Here is a 21,380-nt window from a genome sequence, read left to right as displayed (position 1 = left end):
GTAATTTGTGCTGCTATGAATATTCTCAAACATGTTTTTTAAAAAATATATTATGCGGCCAGGCAGGGTGGCTCACGCCTATAATCCCAGCACTTTGGGAGGCCAAGGCGGGTGGATCACAAGGTCAGGAGATCAAGACCATCCTGGCTAACACAGTGAAACCCCGTCTCTACTAAAAATGGGGCGGGCGCCTGTAGTCCCAGCTACTTGGGAGGCTGAGGCAGGAGAATGGCGTGAATCCGGGAGGCGGAGCTTGCAGTGAGCAGAGATTGTGCCACTGCACTCCAGCCTGGGGGACAGAGCGAGACTCATCTCAAAAAATAATAATAATAATTAAAAAAATAAAAAAATAAAACATATACACACACATATATATACACATGTATATACGTGTATATACACACACATACATATACACATATACATGTATATGTGTGTATATATATTATGCATTTCTGTTTGGCGTTATGCCTAGGAGTGTAATTTCTGGGTCATAGAGTAGCATTTATTTTTAATTCTAACGCCCTTAGAGGAAATACAGGAAATACTAAGAAAGCAAAGTCATATTTTAAAATCTGTTTTAGAAAGACGGAATTTGACATTGTATTTCTGTCCCTTGATCAGCTTGCGAATAAACATTTAGCACTTTTCAATATTAAGACAGAAAAGCAATAAAATAGCAGAGATGAAATGAATTTTAACCAAATATTTAGTAAAAGAGTATGATGAATGAAAAGTTGTATTTTAAGTGTTTTATATAGGAATTTTAAAATACAGGATATTGAAACTTTCAGAGAGTATGCTTCTTTAATTTTTTTTTCTCCCTGAAATTATAGGAACCAGATGTTAAAAAATTAGAAGACCAACTTCAAGGTGGTCAATTAGAAGAGGTGATTCTTCAGGTAAAGAAAAAGTTGACTATTTAGGTGTTTGGTTTCATAGAGACACACAACTGACATTGCAGAATGAAAGGAAAACTAAATTTCCTTATTTATATCAACTCATCAAATATGTAAGACTAATCACATATAGAAAATGTGGTGCTTCTCATGTATATGTTGATTATAGTATTTATTGTTGATTATAGCATGAATTTGTGAGACTTCTGTTAGAAGCCTGGAGTTTGACACTCTTTTAATTTAATCAGCATGTTCTCCTTGGCCTAATCTTAGTTTAAATTGGTAACGCAATATTACTGATGTTTTAATAGTTGTATCTTATTTTAAGAGTGTGGCATATTTTTAGTAGGGAAAAATACAGACATTTTGAATTATAAAATTAAAATATACTTTTATTTTTATTTTTGGTTCTTGAGCATTTGAGCAAGTTAAAAAACAATTGCATAGTATATTTGAGAGCTTAATTCTGCGTTACTTCCCAAATACTAACCCTGACATATAATACTGAGTAGTAAAATGTAAGCATGATTAGGAAGAGATTGAGATTTGAAAAGTTATTAACATTATTAATTACATTTAGACTATTTTAAATCTTATTCTATTGGGAAATTTTCTTCTCCTCTCATTACACCTGCTACTTAGACAAGAGAACAAACACTACAGTTTTGTTTTGTTTAATCTGAATTTTAATTCTTTTCCTTTGGTCATAGGTAGGTTATAGAAATAGGTAGGTTACTGATGTAAATAGGCTGGAAATATACTATTTTGGGTATTCCATAGTTGGTTTTTTAAAGCATCTATGGGAAAGGAATGAATGATGCCTTTTTTTTTTTTTTTTTTTTTAAGTTTTGCATCTTTTTTCTCCAATTGCTAGTAAGGTTAAACTTTAAAATATGTTCTTATATTTTATAAATTGTATCATTAATATTTTACTCTGTCATTTAGTCTTTGTGTTATTTATTCATATGAGTGTCTTTTTATAATAAAAGATATTAACCTTAAACTTTTGTGACATTGTCTGCACATACTTTTTTTAGCCTGCTTATGCCTCTCAAATGGGGTTTTCCCCCCACATATAGGTTTTCAATTTTTTGTTTGTTTGTTTGAGATGGAGTTTTGCTCTTGTTGCCCGGTCTGAAGTGCAGTGGCACGATCTTGGCTCACCGCAACCTCCGCCTCCTGGGTTCAAGCAATTCTCCTGCCTCAGCCTCCTGAGTAGCTGGGATTACAGGCATGCACCACCATGCCCAGCTAATTTTGTATTTTTAGTAGAGACGGGATTCTCCATGTTGGTCAGGCTGGTCTCGAACTCCCGACCTCTGGTGATCTGCCCGCCTTGGCCTCCCAAAGTGCTGGGATTACAGGCATGAGCCACCTTTCTCAGCTCAGATTTTTTTTACTTGGTGAAATTTTGTTGTTCCACACCCCTACAACCCCATATTATAGGTTTAGAATGTCTTCGCCTTATAAGCGTCTGATAAATACTCAATTCTGTTTTAATTTTTATTTTCTTGTATCTTTTTTCAAATGTAACCCTTTCTAATGTTTTGTTACTGTTGATTGAAGGACAGATAAAAGGAAATATTGGGTAATATTGGAGATTAGGGAGGTAGATCACCAACAGACATGATATACCAAATCAAAAGAATTGTTAGATGGCTCTGGAAAAAGAGGAATATAGCATTCGGACAGCTTTCTGTGAATGTAGACTTTCAGTTATTCAAAGGCCTGTTTTCCTGGCCTTTATGTTCATTTGTCAGGTTGGCTATGGTACTAGATATAGTGTTACAGGAACTTGCCACAAACCTTATACTGTTGTCCTATACCTATTTCTCTTTTCTGTACCACCTGATTTCACTTTGATCATGACTTTAATTAATATATTAATTTTTCATGGAATTGAGTTTAAGGCATATTAAGTATTTTTAAGTCAGCGGTGCAGTTCCCCATGTTTCCATGGTCAGTATTAAGGGTAAATTAATTTTAGTAATTTTTTTAACTCAGTATATGTAGTATATTATTTAAACATATAATCATAAAAATATTGATATATTTGACATTCTTTTTTATATTAAGTCATCAAAATCTGGTATGTATTTTACACTTTGCAGCACATCTGAATTTGGCTTAGCTGCATTTCAAATCCCCAGTAGCCATGTATGGGTAGTGGCTAACATATTAGTCCCATTTCTAGATGGGGGTGGTATGACAGTGTGTCAGAAGCCAGAGAAGAAGGAGGAAATAGGCATCAGGGGCCAGGTGCAGCTGGATTCAGGTTCCTGAGATAGGGCTGATTCTCAATGATGAATGAGGGCTAGGTGCCCTCCTTATGCCCTACAATGCCTGGGGGAGATCGAGAAAGCTTTGAATGTTCAAGAGACCCAGGGCAACCTTAGGAAATATTTTATCAGTATTTAAATTATTTTCTCCTTTTGGCATTAGTAATACCTCTACCCCTGATTTCCATTCATCTGCTCTTTAACTCATTGTTTTTTGTAGTTGCTTGTAAACATAGATTGACTTTTGGGACCGCTGGCGCAAATGGGGTATTATCTTTTAACTGTATAATAATAATTACCTTTAATATAATCCGAGCACTTATTCTGTGTTTGAATTTCTTTTGTAACATCCTGACAGGTGTTTAATAATACTCATCTTACAGGTTGGCTGGAGTTGTCATAAATATTTTTTTGTTGTAGAAAAATATGAAATTAAAAGCTACCTAAAATGTGTTTGTTAAATATAAATTGTGTTTGAAAGGAAAAATTAAATGAAGCATAACTTGATTAAGGAATTTATTCAGTTAGTAAATATTTTTTATACATTTATTGTGTTCTACATTCCACAGATCACTGTTTTATAAATTCTGGGTCTCAAGTGACTATGGGTGATGGAATCAGTTAGATAGTGATTAGCATTAAAAAAACAATAGAAAAAAGAACATATCACTGCTAGTAAAGATAATGATTTAAAAATTTTAGTTATATGTTCATATTGTGGAACCTATAATAAAACATATTTTCTTACTGTGGACCATGGTAAAATAAAGTTTGAAAGTCACATAGATGAAAAGACATACTTCTGATTCTCAAAAAACTTGTGAAATATTAAGATAAAAAAACCTCACCAACTAAACTTTTAAACACTGTAGCCAATTTCAATCAAATACAAGACATCAAAAGATACCCTTTCTTCTGATTGTGTAGCTGTGAGAATTAAGGTAATTTAATTACTTAACATTCAACATTTGATGGTAGAATAGATTATGAGATATTAAATGAAAGTAGTATCCAGTAGTTAAATATCAGTTGTTAGTTCTGATGAGTATCTGTTGAAGAATAAAATCCAATGATCTTTTAAAAAATTTATATTCACAGGCTGAACATGAACTAATTCTGGCAAGAAAAATGAGGGACTGGAAACCATGGGAGCCATTAGTGGAAGAGCCTCCTGCCGATCAGTGGAAATGGCCAATATAATTATTAAGTGACTTCGATGTGTTGATGGAAAACTGATGTAATTAAATGTACTATTGTATTAAGAGTGTTTTCATATTACTGACATTTTATAATCAAGTAAAGCGATATAGAAAATATCTAGGAGACTGTTAAAATTGGTGATTATGGTAATACAGTCATGTGAATCCATTTTTGATTTATACAGTATTCACACAAATTATTTCAAAGATGATATTTCTATGAACAGAGAGGTCATGGGAAGATTTGAAAATTATTAAAGAAAAATTCCTACAGATCTTCAATGCAGAGACCATAATTAAAAAGTAAAGTTTCTTCAGTAGTATGTTCAATACGTCATTTAATTTTTTTAAGTTATCCTGAAGAAGAAAAGGTCCTTAATATACAAATAAATTTATAGATCACTGTGTGAAGTAAATAATATGAGTGAATGTTTTCAAATGTGATAAAATGGCACAAGTGACTGGTGATAAAATTTGAAATTATGGTTAACCTCCTTAGCTGTGATCTTATGTATGTAAAATAAAAAAATATATAATTATATGTTGGATTACAAAATCCATAAGTCATTTTATTTTAGTCATTATTTTTTGAATTATACCATTTACTCTGTTTTCTTATAGTCTTAATTTTATTACATTTTGTTGTTACTGTATTATATTTGAAAACCATCAAATTAGAATACATTATACAGTTGAAGAAATTGACTTGGTACTTAAAAGAAAGATCTCCCATTTAGTAGAGGTTATTGGAGAAACTTTTCCTTTTGTTGCATTTGTGGAAGTTAGTTTTCTGGCCCGTGGCCTTTAATTTTCTTAATCAACCTAATTACATCAGGATAGAGGTAGAGTTTCTGTAAAAGAAGAGACATTAAGAGTTCCTGAAATTTGTATCTGGCATACGGATAGGCTTATATTCAAAACATCTTAGTCATGTGACTAAATTCAAAGTGGAATCACTAAATAGTTTGCAGTACGTTTCTAATATAAGTGTAGGTGGTTATCAAAACAAGACAAATGCTGTTCAGGGAAAGAAGTTGGCAAGCTTAAGGTTAAAAATAAAATTACGTGTTTGCCTTTTCTTCCTAGCTCCCTGTCATTTCTAAATACTTGGTTAAATTTAACTTGGTATCTCTCCTTCATAGATAATATTATACTCTTGTGGGGTTTTGTGTATACGTGTGTGTGTGCGCGCGCTCGTGCACATTTGCTTAGAGTGAGAAAAAAATGGTGTTTTTCCATCTTTCCAGTATATTTCTCCCCTCATAGAGCTGTAACATGAATACTAAATAAATATTAAATAAGATAGATTCTTAGAGGTTAGAGTGCAAGAAGGCTCCTTCTGGTGGGGAAGTGTTAGGGGGGAGTTAGAAGGTTTCTCATTCTCACGGTTCTAGTATTGTTCATGACTACATTGAGGCAAGTTTGGCCTGTTTCTCAGAATGGCCTATTTCTAATGCTGTAAAAGAAGTAGAATATGATTTATAACAACATTTTCAGTTCTAAACATTTCTTGAATATATAATATATTTGTTAAAACATGATCCTAAAAATGTGTTTGCCTGGGTACTTTCAAGGTAATTTTCTAGCCAAGCTTTTTTTTTTCAGGTCCTTTGGAACAAAGATGGCTTGTTGTGTTTTTGTCATACTTTCAGTCTCATTTCTGCCATGATTCTTGGGCATCTTTTATGTTTCACCAACAGTGTTACTGAACTTTTTTGCTAAAAGGGGACCTTCCTGGTGTTTGCATTAGAAATGCTAATTGTAGAATAATAGTCATTGTAAAAATATTATAACAATAATAACTAATGTTTGTTGAGACTTTAATATGAATGTCAGGCACTATCATAAGTAGCTGACTGATTTCACTCATTAAACCTGCACTGCAACCCTAAGAGTGATACTGCAAATTATCTTCATTTTCCAGATAAGAAACCAGAACCCTACATGAGTAGTTTTCCCCTGCAAGTATGCAACTTGGGACCCTGGGGACACTGAAACCAAGAGATGATCAATAACAAATCCAAGGTCACATAGCTAGTAAGATGGGAAGCTGAAGTTTGAACCCAGGCAGTCTGGTTCTAGAACTGATGCTCCTGTTGTATTATTATTTATGAATATGCTTGGGATGTTGTGACTCCTTCCTGTGCTGTATGGGCTGTACCAAGCGAACCTAGATCCTGCTGTATTGACTTTTTCTGTCAAAATATCTGTAAAGAACAAATATGAGCAGAAGTAGTAAACTGGATTTCATTTTCTGCAAAGAGCTGCATATTGGTTATAGGCAGATTATGTTAATGGGATAGGTATCTAAAAGGTATTGCAATTTGGTTCTTAATTCTTTCTCCTGTCTCAGTTGCTCACACAGCTTTACACCTGATGATTTTTACTCCTTCAGTCTTTTCCCAGTTGCTTCCTGTGAACATCCAGGTTAAGTCTCCTGCTCACTTTGCAAATGATTCTTTTATTCAAAGATCTTCAGTGTTTTGAGTGGCTACTAAACTAATTTGAAAAATTTTCAGAATGGCCTATTTCAGTTCTCCTATGGGTTTCATTCTAGTTAATCACCATACTCCAGATACTGCAAAAGAAGGAGAAACTAATCAATCTGAGCTTTGCTAAGAAAGAAGAAATGGCAACAAAGTTGATGCCCCCTTTTTCCCACACTGGGACTTAGTGCAGACAATTCCAGTTTCTTGGCATTCTTTCCTTTGGGATGAAAATGGCTTATATTTAGGATAACTATAGGATAGTCTTACTATTCCACCTGGAATGATTTTGAGTGAAAATAACTACATAAGGATAACAGCTGTACACCATGACTGTCCTGGGCAAACAGGATATAGGGGGCACACTCTACTGGAGTAAGGCTCGGGTCTCAAAGTTGCCATCTTTCCCACACCAGTAGGATCAAGTAGTCTATCATTGGAATAGAATGGATTGATGCCAGCAGTGGCAGTCATCGTGTGCAATCAGGCCTCAGGTTTTACTGTCCTTTCACTCTCTCTCATTCTCCCCTCCCCATCCCTTTCCCTCAGACTTGGGGGATGGAAAAAAAGGGAGCTTATATTTTATTGTCAATTTTCCAATCCCAGTCAGAGGAGTGAAGTTAATTAAGCCAGGAACAATGTTTATGAATGTATCTTTTTTTAAAAGGAAGATAACAATATATAGGAAAATTCCCACATATAGGCTAATAGCAGCTTTTTCTTTTTCCTCCCATCCTCTTATGATTGTGTAAACAAACAGAAGTTAATACCCTACGCAAGTGTGTTGTGGGGTATAGGATTAAGTACCAAATTGCTGAACATATCACAAGTATTTTGGATTTGCTGAGTGCTGCCTTCCCATTAAAACTAAGTGTGAAGGCTGAGGCAGGAGAATGGCGTTAACCCAGGAGGCGGAGCTTGCAGTGAGCCAAGATCCGGCCACTGCACTCCAGCCTGGGCGACAGAGCGAGACTCCATCTCAAAAAAAAAAAAAAAAAAAAACTAAGTGTTCAGCGGGGAGGCGAGGTGGCTCAAGCCTGTAATCCCAGCACTTTGGGAGGCCGAGGTGGGCGGATCACTTGAGGTCAAAAGTTTGAGACTAGCCTAGCCAATATGGCAAAACCCCATCTCTACTAAAACAAAACAAAAAAACAAAACTAAGTGTTCAGTGAGATTGTAGCCTATGCAACAATAATAGTAATGCCAATTATTTTAGAGAAAAGTAAATGAGAGGCTACCAGTTGGGTTTAGAGGAGGTTGACGTTTTATTTTAGACAAAATTCACAGGAAATCACAGTGGGAATGTGATAAGGGGTTTGAATGATTGATGGGGACAGGAGTAATTCATTTGAGAGACTATAGTTGAGCCAGTATTCTAGATAGTGAAGTGAAATAGTAATGTAGTGATTTAGCATGGGTTATCCTTAAATCCCAGTGTCTTAACATAAGTGTATTTTTTATTCATACTGCATGTCTATGGAGGGTTGGCAAGGAGTGCTCATAGATATACAAGGAATCCAGGCTGAGCGTGGCACCATCAACACATATTTCCATGAACATGGTGTTGGGGAATTGCAACATGGCAAATTACACATAGGAACAACAACAACAAAAAACAACCAAGGTTAAATTTTCTTTTGACTGTGCCACAAAATGTATGAATTGAACTTGCCATGCATCACTAATAATTTTCAAATTGACCTTTAGGTTTATATTAGCAGTTAATTTTTTTGTGGTACACTTAAATGTAATTTATGATTGACTTCTATATATAATTAAATGAAAAGCATTGCAAATATTTTTATTTTGGTATTTCTCATGATCCTCAAGTTTTTTTTTTAGATGAATCTATTAGCTTTTCTAAAGATAACTATTACTATTATTATTTTTTTTTTTACAAAATATTAGCATTTAAATCTCTCTATAACTGGAGGGTGAATTCTTTTTCAAAAGAGTAAAACAGATCCACAATCCCTTATCTAAATTCCTAATTTCAAAAATCTCTGAAAACAAAGTTTTTTCATAACTCAATTTGGCAACAAACTCCACCTGAATTATATGAGGCTATTTGTGGTATTTAACCCACTTTAATGTGAATATGAATATATTTTGCCACAGATATATCAATATATTTGATTATAAACTGCTTCCTCAGACCCTCTGAATGTTTTACATAATATAAAGTGTATGCCCATATTTCCTTTCAAAAATCTGAGAAATTCTGAATATCAAACATATCTGTCCCAAAAGGTTTCAGAAAAGGGACTATGGACCTATATTTCCATTCTCTTAAAGAGTTCAGAAAGTGATATTATGATCCAAATTTAATCTACATAATTTCCAAAACAAAAATTTTCAGGTCCTTAGTTTTCTAAATTATTTTAATATTTAAAATATTCATTATTCATTTTAACCTTGAGTAACAATGGGAAATACTTTGAAATGCTTGATTTCATCATACCACTAGGTGGCATCTTTGTAAAAGTAAAAGCACATCAAAAGAAATGTTTATTACATAAATAAATGCTGAGATGAATAAAGGTAGAAATACGAAGTCATTTGGTGGAATAAATCCTGAGAAAATGCATAGGTTTATCATGAAAAGGAAAATGGAAAATGGTATTGTAAAATTACTCTTTCACTTTGGGAATTGAGAAGCTTTTTTCTATTGGTGGTTTTCATTCAGTTTGCATATACATTTATTATGTAACCAAACTACATTTGTGTGTGTGTGTGTGTGTGTGTGTGTGTGCGTGGACAGGATTTTGACATGCTAATAACCTTTCCATGCTCCACAGACTACCCAAGGAAGCCTAACTATTAAGTTAGGTTCCTATTTAAGATTAAATTGTATAAAGTCATCCTCACAGCAAATTACAAAAAAATATGAATAGTGGATATCAAGTCACATTTAACACTGCGAGACCCTTAAGTTCTCTCCTGCCAGCTTTTCTTCCCCCATCGCCTGACTCTATTCCTAAACCTACTGTTTGCATACTGTCTCTAACATTGAGAACAGTGAATGATAAATTTTAAAGAGGAGACCCAGAAAAGTGAATGTTTAAAGCCAGTGGAATTTTTATTAGTAGCAGAATGTAAGATAAATTATGATTTTGGAGATGGGAGTGTATGAGTGTTTGTAAAATCTTATCTGCGCACCTCCACACCTGGTCTACCCATCCAAGAAAACCTAATTCTAGTGGTTACCTCTATGCCCATTTTTCCCCTTTACTTTTCATGAATGTGTGGAAATGATTAAAATGCATTTCCTTTTACTGATCATTATTAAAGCCAATTTTATCTAAGAATATATATTTCACTATTCTAGTAAAAATATATTTTAAAATGAGATGACTAAAAAACGGCATTGGATATTACAAAGTTATTGGGGAGATGAGAGTGCAATTTCAGCAGAACAGTATAAAGAAATAAATGAAGACAATGAACATTTATGAATGAATAAGGGAATGAACCTGTACTAATTTTATTAATCCTTTTAAAATATCAAATCAAATTAAACAGTACCACAATAGTGATTAAAAATCTGGGACCTGGAGTTAGATTGCTTGGGTTTAATCCTAGTTCCTTCATTAAACTTTGTGTGCCTTAGTTTTCTCATTTACAAAATGGATCTAATAGTTTCTCCCTAATAAAATCGTTGTAAGGATTAAATTAGAAATCTATGTACGATGCCTCATGACAATTAATACTTCATAAATGTTAGCTGCTATTACGAGATAGTAATATATAGTTTGTTACTAAATTTCCAAGAAGAACATGCTTGACCTGACCTCCAATACCATCCTGTGCTTCTTTAAAAGTTTTCTTATTTATTGATAGGCCGGGCACGGTGGCTCACATTGCTTGAGGCTAGGAGTTCCAGATCAGCCAGGCCAACATGGTGAAACCCCATCTCTACTAAAAATACCAAAATTAGCCAGGCTTGGTGGCGGGCGCCTGTAATCTCAGCTACTCAGGAGGCTGAGGCAGGAGAATCGCGGGAGCCCGGGAGGCGGAGGTCGCAGTGAGCCGAGATCGAACCACTGCACTTCAGCCTGGGCGACAGAGCAACACTCTGTATACACTTAAAAAAAGGGGAAGAAAAAGAATTCATTGATAGACAAAATTTAGTTTATTAACTAATTTAGTGATTAACAAAAGTTCTGCTTCTCTTATAAGGAGAATTATTTGATACCTACTGTCTCCCATTTCTCTTTGGCTGCCAGGAAGCTGAGAGGCAAGTTGTTAATTTAACAAAACCAAGTAGGCATCTGACAGTTTCCCGCCTCTGACTTCAAACTGATGATTTCTCTGACTCTGATTTTTTATATCTGTAAGATTAAATTGCTGTTAGTGTTTGGTTCAGAGAGCTGTGCCCTTTCACAAGTGTAAAAGATCTTGGAGAGAGGTTACTGTCCTGATTCACTTTTGGATCTAGGTAACCACTTGGTAACAGCCTCCGCCTCTGGCTCCTCCCCTTCTCCCTGCCGTGTCCCTCCTTCCCTCCCCACTCCCCCTCGCCTCTGGCCCCGCCCCTTCTCCCTGCCGCTTCCCTCCTCCCCGCCCCCTTGCCTCTGGCTCCTCCCCCTTTTCCCTGTCACGTACCTCCTGTGCAGCCCCCCACCCTCTCCTCTGGCTCCTCCTCTTCTTCCCTACCGCGATCCTCCTTCCGGACCCCGGACCCCAGCCCACCTCTGGCTCCTTCCCGTCTTTCCTGCCGCACTCCACCTTCCCGACACCGCCCCTCCGCCTCTAGCTCCTCCCGTTCTCTCCTGCTGCACTTCTCCTTCACGACCCCGCCTCCCGGTCTCTGGCTCCTCCCCTTCTCTTCTGCGGCGCTCCTCCTTTCCGACCCCTCCCCCGCCTTTGGCTCCGCCCCCACTCCTGCCGCCCTCCTCCTTCCCGGCCCCGCCCCCCTGACCGCCTCAGGCTCCTACCCCATCCCGCCTCTTGCTCCTCCCCTTCCCCCCTGTCGGGCCCTGGCAGGAAGAGGTGGTGCCAGGGCCGTTGCTAGGATACGACCAGTAACTGAGAATGCGGCGAGTATTGAAGCTGCTTCTTAGGAGCCTCGGGAAGCACTTCGACGAGAATAGTTGCGTTTCGTACACAGGTAGGAGGACAGGTTTTGACGCTTAGACCCAGCCTAGAGCCGGTAACAGCCGCGCTGGACTCTGAGTTCTGTGTGTGGGGCAGTGATTCCCGCCTGAGCTCCTGGGGCTGCCTGGTCGGTAGGGAATGTTCCGCCTTTACTTAAAAAACCGTGCGAAGCATTCCATCTTTCTCAGCTCCTTTTCTGGCTCCTCCCCTCTGGTATGGGACTTGAAGCAGCAGCATCAAGCTAGGAGGTACACCTCACCTCACACCCCGAGTGCTTATCGCGGTAATTGCATAGAAGAAGTGTGTATAATCCAAACCTGGCACTAGAAACTCTTAGCCTTCCGTGGCAACCATTCTCATATTAAGTCGAGGGATTTTAGACTTTCCTCACCTGGCACTCTCCTTCCTCTCCACCCGTGGTCTTTGCCTCTTAACAAGCTTAAAAATTCAACAGACCTGTTTGGTAGAAAGTAATATTGGATCCCTGCCTTACTAATTATACTACATTCTAAATGTATTAAGCTTTAAATGATAGGGAATGAAATGTAGGTGAAAAGGGAGACGTTTTTGTATGCAAACATGATAGAGGTTGCTCTTTTAAACAATAAGATTAAAACATTTACATTTGAATAGATAATACATAAAAAAAAGTACGAATAGTAAAAAGAATGAAGAGTGAAAATCCACCATCTACCCATTTCTCCCCATCTCCAGGCCACCTTCCAGAGGTGCTTTAGACATATGCAAATAGGTAGGTACACCTGTAACATTGTGCATACTATTCTGTGATTGGCTTTTACACTTAAGACTGTGTGTCCAGTTGTTTTCTATCAGTATTTACAGATCTGTCTCATGTATTTATGGATGAATTTATGTATTTATTTTTCATTGTGAGAAGGTGTTTTGAAGCGTATCAGGAAATTTGGAAACTCTCATAAGCAAAAAGATTGATAAATGTCACTACCTAACAATCTAAAACTTCCGTATAGTAAGAGAAAACAAACAACATCAAACATACAATGGGAAATATAAGTGCAACACACAACAAAGGGATATTTAATTATTAGGACTCATAAAACAATATAAGGATGTAAGGAAACAGTCAAGGGGAACTTCTCGGGGCTGTAAAAGAAAACAGTGATGGAATTTAACAAAATTAAGATCTGTATGCCCTTCGACTTGTCCCTTCTAATTCTAGGAACTCATTTTCAGTATACTTACACATATATACAGAGATAGATGTGTAAGATGTTTGTTGCAGCGCAATTTTTAATAGTAAAAAACTAGAGACAGCTTAAATGTGCATCAGTGAGCAACAGTTGACTACAACGTGGCTTAGCCTTGCAAAGAAATTACTGTGAAGTTGTTGAAAAGAATGCGGCAGAATCATATTTTACGTAAAAATAAATGTTAAGCACATATAAGTCATAAAACAGTGTTAAAGTTTAAAAATAAACAGAAATATAGTTTATAAAAGACATCGATATGATCATAAACAAATTTAAATGTATATATATTATATAATTGTAGCTTTATAGACAATTCCTGGAAAGATAAACTGCCTAACAATGAGAAATAAAATTAGCATGTCTGGAATACTTTTACTTCTTATTTTATCCCCTTCTGTTCTGTTAGATTTTTTTTCTAGTAAGCACATATTACTCTCTTAAAAACAGCCAAATGAACAATAACAATAATGAAAAAACAATTTTGAAAAGTCTTTTCCAACTGTAGCTTTCCAAACTGGGTTGAAATTTCACATTTTACATTTCACACTTTAATATGTGTGTTTTGTTATTCACGTTTAATATTTGCTGCAGTGAGAGTTTACACATATTTATGTATGTAAGTAGAGCATATTAATATATGCATATGGGGGGTATTAGGAACCAATAAAATTAGCTCCTTGTTCTAGATGGGTGAAAAAAAGTCTGCTGAATATTTTCTACTCTATTTTAAATAATAGTCATGTTTCTTACTTAAGAATAAAAGACATTCTCCGATAATGTATCTGATGGCAAAATCGTTAGTTAAATTCTGGATCTGACCACCACTAACCTACCATGAGGCATTCCTGGGCCTTAGCTTTTTCATCTGCAGGGAGATCAAGTTCTAGACTTTTTCTTAATCACCAGGACCCCTTTTCTGTTCTCTCCCCAAACCCCCGTGGACGCCTACCCTGATATACAGCACAGTTTAGTGGTTAAAGACATGGGTTCTGGATCCAGACTGCCTGGATTTGGATCCCAGATATACCGCTTACTAGCTCTGTGTTCTTGAAGATATTACTTAACCTCTCTGTGCTAATTTCTTTATCTGTAAAATGGGCATAATAATATCATCTGTGAGAAATAATTTAGTGTAAGTACTTGCTAATATGCTTTATTTTTAAAGTATTTTTTCTCCTACTTTATAAAATGAGTAATTGTGTAATACCTAGGAGACATTATTAATGTATAATTATCGCTAGCCATTTGGGAATTTTAGAAATAGTTCATTACTAATTAGCCAACATTTATTATGTGCTTATTGTGTGCCAGGCACTGTTTGCTAAGTACTGTATATACACAATTTTATTTAATTCTTGGAAGAACCTTTGATGTTGAAACTACTAATATCCCATTTCACAAGTGAGGAAAACAAGACTTAGGTTAAGACACATCTGTATCTCAAAGTCATATAGCTAGTAAGTATCAGGAACTGTGAGGGGTCTGGTGTTTTACCCTACATACAAACTAATAAGTTAGTCACTGTTTCTTGGATGCTGGGTCAAAGGGCACATAGCAAAAGAAGTAGCCAGTGCTTCAAGTTTGTGCCAATTTCCCAAGCCCCCCAAGTCCAACAGGGGAAACACAGTGAGTCTACATGGACGCCTGCACATGGGGAATTTACTGCTTTTATAGTAAACCAAAGAAAGCCTGCTCTTTGTTTCAAGGGGAAGAGTTTATCTCAACCTTTGCAGTTTCTCAGTGCAAACACAACCCTGAGAAATGGTCTGGGTAAACAGTGGTCATGGCATTGCGTTTTTGTCACACCCCACAAGAACATGTAGGGACACTCAAGACCCATGGCCGATTGCTTCTTTCGACAGGAAGTTGTTAAGTCTGGATTCAAACTCAGGTGGGCTGGCTTCACAGTCAGCCCTCCTGAAATTCCACTTCAGGAAATCAAAGCTGAGAATCACTGTACTGCATGGTAATGAAGTCATGACTTAGAAACCTTGACACTTCTTGTTTTTAGGTTGAGTAAATGCTTATCACTGCTAACCATCATAAACACAGTTGCTAATCACCTTCTTTATCAACAACTAACATCTTGAAAACATGTAATTATTTGGGTCATTTATTCATATCATTAATTAAGGACCTTCTGTGAACCTTAGGCACTACTATACATACAATCTACAGGTAACAGAACTATGATCTGTGTGTGTGTGTGAGTGTGTGTGTGTTTGTGTGTGTTTATTTAGACAGAGTCTTACTCCATGTCTCTGGCTGGAGGGCAGTGGTGACATCTTGGCTCACTACAATCTCCACCTCCCTGGCTGAAGCGATCCTCCCACCTCAGCCTCCCGAGTAATTAGAATTACAGGTGCATGCCACAATACAATGCCCAGTTAAGTTTTGTATTTTTTGTAGAGACAGGGTCTCACTGTGTTGCCTAGGCTGGTATTGAATTTCTAGGCTCAAGGGATCTGACCATCTCGGCCTCCCAAAGTGCTGGGATTACAGGTGTGAGTTACTGTGCCCAGCCCTCATCTCGTTTATAAGGAGATAGATTGCTTGGAGGGGAACAATCTAGGACACCTAATGTACTAAAATTAGGGTGAAATGAATATAAGCATTAGGAACCATAGCAACTAGGAAATGGAGACAGACACATTGAGGAGGAAGGTGGAGGGGTATGAATTTATCCAGTACCTGTCAAAGGAACTTTATGGTATGTGGCTTCTGTTTCTAACTGCATTGATTTCACATGTCTCATGGCTTTAAATACCATAGACTTCTGACTCTCCAATTTCCAGGCCAGCATCTTCTCAGAACTTCAAACTGCTAACCCAGTGTCCAATGGGCATCTCAAACTCACATGGCCCAAATCAGACTGATCTAACTTCCATGCATACTCAGGTCTCCTTTATTTGAAGTTTTCCTTATTTCTGTAAATGTAGCTTTATCCTTCTGGTTACTCGGACTAAAAATGTTAGCAGTATCCTTGATTCCTCTCTTTATCTCGTGGCTCACATCTAATTCATCGCTAAATCCTTTCAGCTCTATTTTAACGCCTGTAATCCCAGCACTTTGGGAGACCGAGACGGGCGGATCACAAGGTCAGGAGATCGAGACCATCCTGGCTAACACGGTGAAACCTCGTCTCTACTAAAAAAATACAAAAAACTAGCCGGGTGAGGTGGCGGGCGCCTGTAGTCTCAGCTACTCGGGAGGCTGAGGCAGGAGAATGGCCTGAACTCGGGAGGCGGAGCTTGCAGTGAGCTGAGATCCGGCCACTGCACTCCAGCCCGGGTGACAGAGTGAGACTCCGTCTCAAAAAAAAATGATATATATATATAACCAGAATCCAGTCAGCACTTCTCACCATCTCCTTTACTGTCACCCAGGTCCATTTCACCTCATGTCAAGGTTACTACAATAGATTCCAGTAGACTCCTGATGTCCTACCAGCTTCCCACTCCCCTACCTTCCACAATCTAATGCCCTCTCCCCACAGCCTCCTCTCTGGCTTTATTTTCTATTGCTCTTTTCTTAACTCACTGCTGTCTAGCCACATAAGTTGATTAGCTAGTTATTCCTCAGATATGTGATGCTTCTCATTTCTTCATTTGTCCTCATGCCTTGCTTATTTTCTCAGTTCAGCCTCCTGTTCAGATGTCATTTTAACCAGGGAGGCATTCCTTCCCCACCACATATATTTAGCAAAACTTGCCCCTCTACTCTGCCATACTCTTTCCTGATAGTCTCATATTTCCTAGCCACCTTCTTTGCTTAATATTTTGCTACCTCTTATCTTTATCTGATCCATGTGTATTTTACTAATTTAGTTATTACTTGTCCATTTTCCTCACTAGAAAATCAGCTTTTTTTTTTACTGCAGATCAAAATCTCTGCAGTAAAAACTGCAAACTACCAACCAGATCAAAATCCCTGCAGTAAAAAAAATTTATATTCTAGTGAGGAAAATGGGCAAGTAACAACTAAATTAGTAAAATATATACTGGGTCAGATAAAGATATGTACCAAATATCACACGTGTCCAATAAATATGTACAATAATTATGTATCAACAAAATTTAAACGTTTTGAAAAGCCTTGTCCATGGCTGTGTGTAGAAACATAGAAGTGTCTCTACACACAGCTAAAAGGGGACTGGTTATGAGTAGGTACCCAATAAAAATTAGTTGAAAGCATGAATGAATTCAGCCATGGCCAATGCTTTTCAAAACTTAAAACATTTTTGTTTATACATAATTGTTGTACATATTTATTGGGCAACTATAATATTTGATACATGCATACAATTTGTAATAATCAAGGTAATTAGGATATCCATTACCTTATCATTTCTTTGTTCTGGGAATATTCCAAAACTTTTCTTCTAGCTGTTTTGAAATATAAAATATTGTTAACTATAGTCACCCTACAGTGCTATCACACATAGAACTTACTCCTTCTATCTAAATGTATTTTTAAACCCCTTAACCAACCTTACTTCATCCCTGCTCCCCCTGCCCTTCTCAGCTTCTGGTAACCATCATTCCGCTCTCTACTTTTGTGAAATCAACTTTTTAAGCTCCTCCTTATGAATGAGAACATGTGATATTTGTCTTTCTGTGCCTTGCTTATTTTACTTAACATAATGTCCCCTAGTTTCACCCACGTTGTTGCAAATGACAGAATTTCATTGTTTTTTATGGCTTGATAGTATTTCATTGTGTGTATATATGCCACATTTTCTTTCTTTATTCGGTGGTAGACACTTAGGTTGATTGGCCATTGTGGATAGTACTGCAGTAAACATGAGAGTGCAGATATCTCTTCAATATGCTGATTTCCTTTCTTTTGGATATATACCCAGCAGTGGAATTGCTGGATTATGTGGTAGAACTATTTTTAGTTTTTTGAGGAACCTTCCTGCTGTTTTCTACAATGGCTGTAGTAATTTACATTTCCCACTAACAGTGTACTACCATTCCCCTTTCTTTGCATCCTTGCCAGCATCTGTTATTTTCTTTTTGATGATAGTCATTTTAACTGGGGTGAGATGATGTCTTATTGTGGTTTTGATTTGCATTTCTCTGATTATTACTGATGTTGAGTATTTTTTCATATACCTGTTGGCTGTTTTTATGTCTTCTTTTGAGAAATGTACAGTGATTATATTGATGAAAAACAATTTAGTGGGTAGTTGAGGTATGATTAGGGAGGCCTCCCTGGAAACTGAGACATGGAAGATGAGGAATTAGTCGTAAAGATTTGTAGTAACAGGCCAGGTGCAGTGGCTCATGCCTATAATCCCAGCACTTTGGGAGACTGAGGTGGGCAGATCACGAGGTCAGGAGTTTGAGAGGTCGGGAGTATGAGACCAGCCTGGCCAACATAGTGAAACCGTGTCTCTACTAAAAATACAAAAATTAGCCAAGCGTGGTGGTGGGTGCCTGTAATCCCAGCTATTTGGGAGGCTGAGGCAGGAGAATTGCTTGAACTGGGAGGCGAAGGTTGCAGTGAGCTGAGATCGCACCACTGTACTGTAGCCTGGGTGACAGAGCCAGACTCTATCTCAAAAAAAGTTTGTAGTAACACATTTTTGACAGAGGAAACTTAAAATGCAAAATCCCCAAGAGGGAGATCAGCCCTAGACACGATAAAAGGTGGGATTGGTTAGAAGATGAGGTCAGAGAGGCAGGGGCTAGATCATTTACGACCTTGAAGGCCATGGTCAGTAGTTTGGATTTTATTCTGGAAAGCATTTTATTTTAGAGGTGTTTTAGTAAGTATGAGAGGGGCATGGTATGATTTTCTTTAAAAAATATTTTTCTGGCTGCTGTGAGAATAATGGAATTTTTTGGCAGGGGTTGGTGGGGTGGGAGTTTCAAGAATGAAATTAAGGTAACCAGCTGAGACTGTTGCAGTAGTACTTTCAAAATATGACAGGATGATAGACAAAAGTAGACTGAGACTAAATTTTCAGGTCAGTATTGACAGTGCTTTTTGAGTGGCTGGATAATAGGTGAGCAAAAGAAAAAAAATAAAGGATTACTCTAAAAGTAGACCTTCCTTGGTTGTGTTATATTATTGTTTTATTGTACCGTTAGATATAATTTACTCCTGTTACAGTTATGAAATTTATTATCTTAGGCCTATTGGATCAACTTTCATATGGGCATTCAAGCTGGTTTAATCCTTTTCCACCTTATTAGATAGATGTAGGCATGGCTTGCCCTTTAGGTGTTATACCTTGGGAGTACTTTTAAATGTTGTGTCTATTAAATGGGGCCTTATTCACACTGGGTAGTGTCAGATGGAACCTAACCAAGTTTCAGAGCATAGGTGAGCAAGCATTGTTCTTGCTGGCTGTAGGAAAGACAATATAATTGCTGTTGTGAGATGATCATTCTTATTAGACAGCTGTAAGAATAATCACTAGATGCTGACTCTCAGAGGGTTTTTTGGTGTTGGTCCATGGATGCTTCTTATTCCTCATGGAAGACAGTTCCCCATGGTTCTCTAGAATTTCTGCTTAAGAGACACTGACAGCTTTGTTTTGAATTTTCTTTTCAAGGGTATTTGTATAGTGAACAGTCTTAAAAGATATAGAGTCTGTTTCTAAAGCAGAGGTCAGATTTATCTGTCTAGTATAATAACAATGGTATCTTCCTCCAAGGCAGAGGTTGGGCATATTTGCTTGCAGTCCATTATAAAGGATTGGAGTTTCTAAGCTTGGGGTTTCTTAGCTGTGATGCAAACCCACTGTGTCTATGGCATCTAATTGGGCATTCCACATTGTTCCTCTGGGATTTGGGGGAACAGGGATCCTGTGTGAATATAAAGCTCATGCTATCTGCTGTACCATGAGTAATAAAGTCCTTTGTTTCCTACCCAGGAGTCTTATGTATTCTGAAAGCATTCATGAAACTATGGCAGGCTAAATTGTTAGGTTGTAGGTAGGATAAAATCTCAGACCTGTCACAATTCTTAGTTCCTATTCCTAAAGAGGCTTTAGCACACTTGATTGCATACTCTCCTAGCCACCTTGTGTTTTCCCTACTCTACTAAACCTATGATGTCTTATCTAATATTTTAAACAGGTAATACATTTACATTGTTTAAAAATAAAAATATTAAAAGTAATACATTGAGAATTCTGGAGCCCACCCTTGTTCTGGCCACTTCCTACTCACCTTGACCCCATCAGATAACTAGTTTTCTCAGTTTCTTTCATACTTTTCTGAGTGTTTCTTTGTCCAGGTAGAAACAAACACAAATATATATTCTTATTTCACCTTCTTTCTTTTTCTCACTTGGTATATCTTGGAGTGTGACTTTTGTCAACATATAGAGTACTTCATCCTCTTCCTCTTTCTTCTTTTTTATTTAGCTTCTTTATTAAGTATAGCACAAAATCAAAAAGCCATATAAAACACGTATACATATTAATGAATTATGATAAGGTAAATGCCCTTTTTAACATTTTCACCCCCACAACAGATATGCCATATGATTGTTTTGTATTTCTATGTGTGTATGACTTTATGATATTATTTTTTTTTATTATACTTTAATTTCTAGGGTACATGTGCAGAAAGTGCAGGTTTGTTACATATGTATACATGTGCCATGTTGGTGTGCTGCACCCATTAACTCGTCATTTACATTAGGTAGATCTCCTAATGCTATCCCTCCCGCCCCCGCTCCCCACAATAGCATCCAGTGTGTAATGATCCCCTTCCAGTGTCCAAGTGATCTCATAGTTCAATTCCCACCTATGAGTAAGAACATGCGGTGTTTGGTTTTCTGTTCTTGTGGTAGTTTGCTGGGAATGATAGTTTCCAGCTGCATCCATGTCCCTACAAAGGACATGAACTCATCCTTTTTTATGGCTGCATAGTATTCCATGGTGCATATGTGCCACATTTTCTTAACCTGGTCTGTCACTGATGGACATTTGGGTTGATTCCAAGTCTTTGCTATTGTGAATAGTGCCGCAGTAAACATATGTGTGTGTGCATGTGTCTTTATAGCAGCATGGCTTATAATCCTTTGGGTATATCCCCAGTAATGGGATGGCTGGGTCATATGGTATTTCTAGTTCTAGATCCTTGAGGAATCGCCACACTGTTTTCCACAATGGGTGAACTAGTTTACAATCCCACCAACAGTGTAAAAGTGTTCCTATTTCTCCACATCC

General features: G+C 37.2%; 2 protein-coding genes across 2 annotated transcripts in view; both read left to right on the top strand.

The window, feature by feature from the left end:
• Window positions 1–836: 836 nt before the first annotated feature.
• Window positions 837–5,462, top strand: NDUFA5 (NADH:ubiquinone oxidoreductase subunit A5; the record flags this gene model as incomplete). Its single annotated transcript, XM_017854306.1, has 2 exons — window positions 837–902; window positions 4,277–5,462. Coding segments are annotated over 2 exons (168 nt in total), but the record flags the coding sequence as incomplete, so codon positions are not given.
• A 6,343-nt stretch (window positions 5,463–11,805) lies between these two features.
• The window catches only part of IQUB (IQ motif and ubiquitin domain containing), a 78,134-nt gene continuing 68,559 nt past the window's right edge, over window positions 11,806–21,380 (top strand). The window contains exon 1 of the mRNA XM_017854312.1: window positions 11,806–11,973. The gene's annotated coding sequence lies outside the window, so the exon portion shown is untranslated. The remainder of the gene's footprint in view (window positions 11,974–21,380) is intronic.

Source organism: Rhinopithecus bieti, unplaced genomic scaffold (assembly GCF_001698545.2).
Source record: "Rhinopithecus bieti isolate Rb0 unplaced genomic scaffold, ASM169854v2 scaffold_36410, whole genome shotgun sequence".
Taxonomy (NCBI): domain Eukaryota; kingdom Metazoa; phylum Chordata; class Mammalia; order Primates; family Cercopithecidae; genus Rhinopithecus; species Rhinopithecus bieti.
The sequence above is the reverse complement of the archived record's forward strand: the minus strand, read 5'-3'. Positions and strand labels throughout refer to the sequence as shown.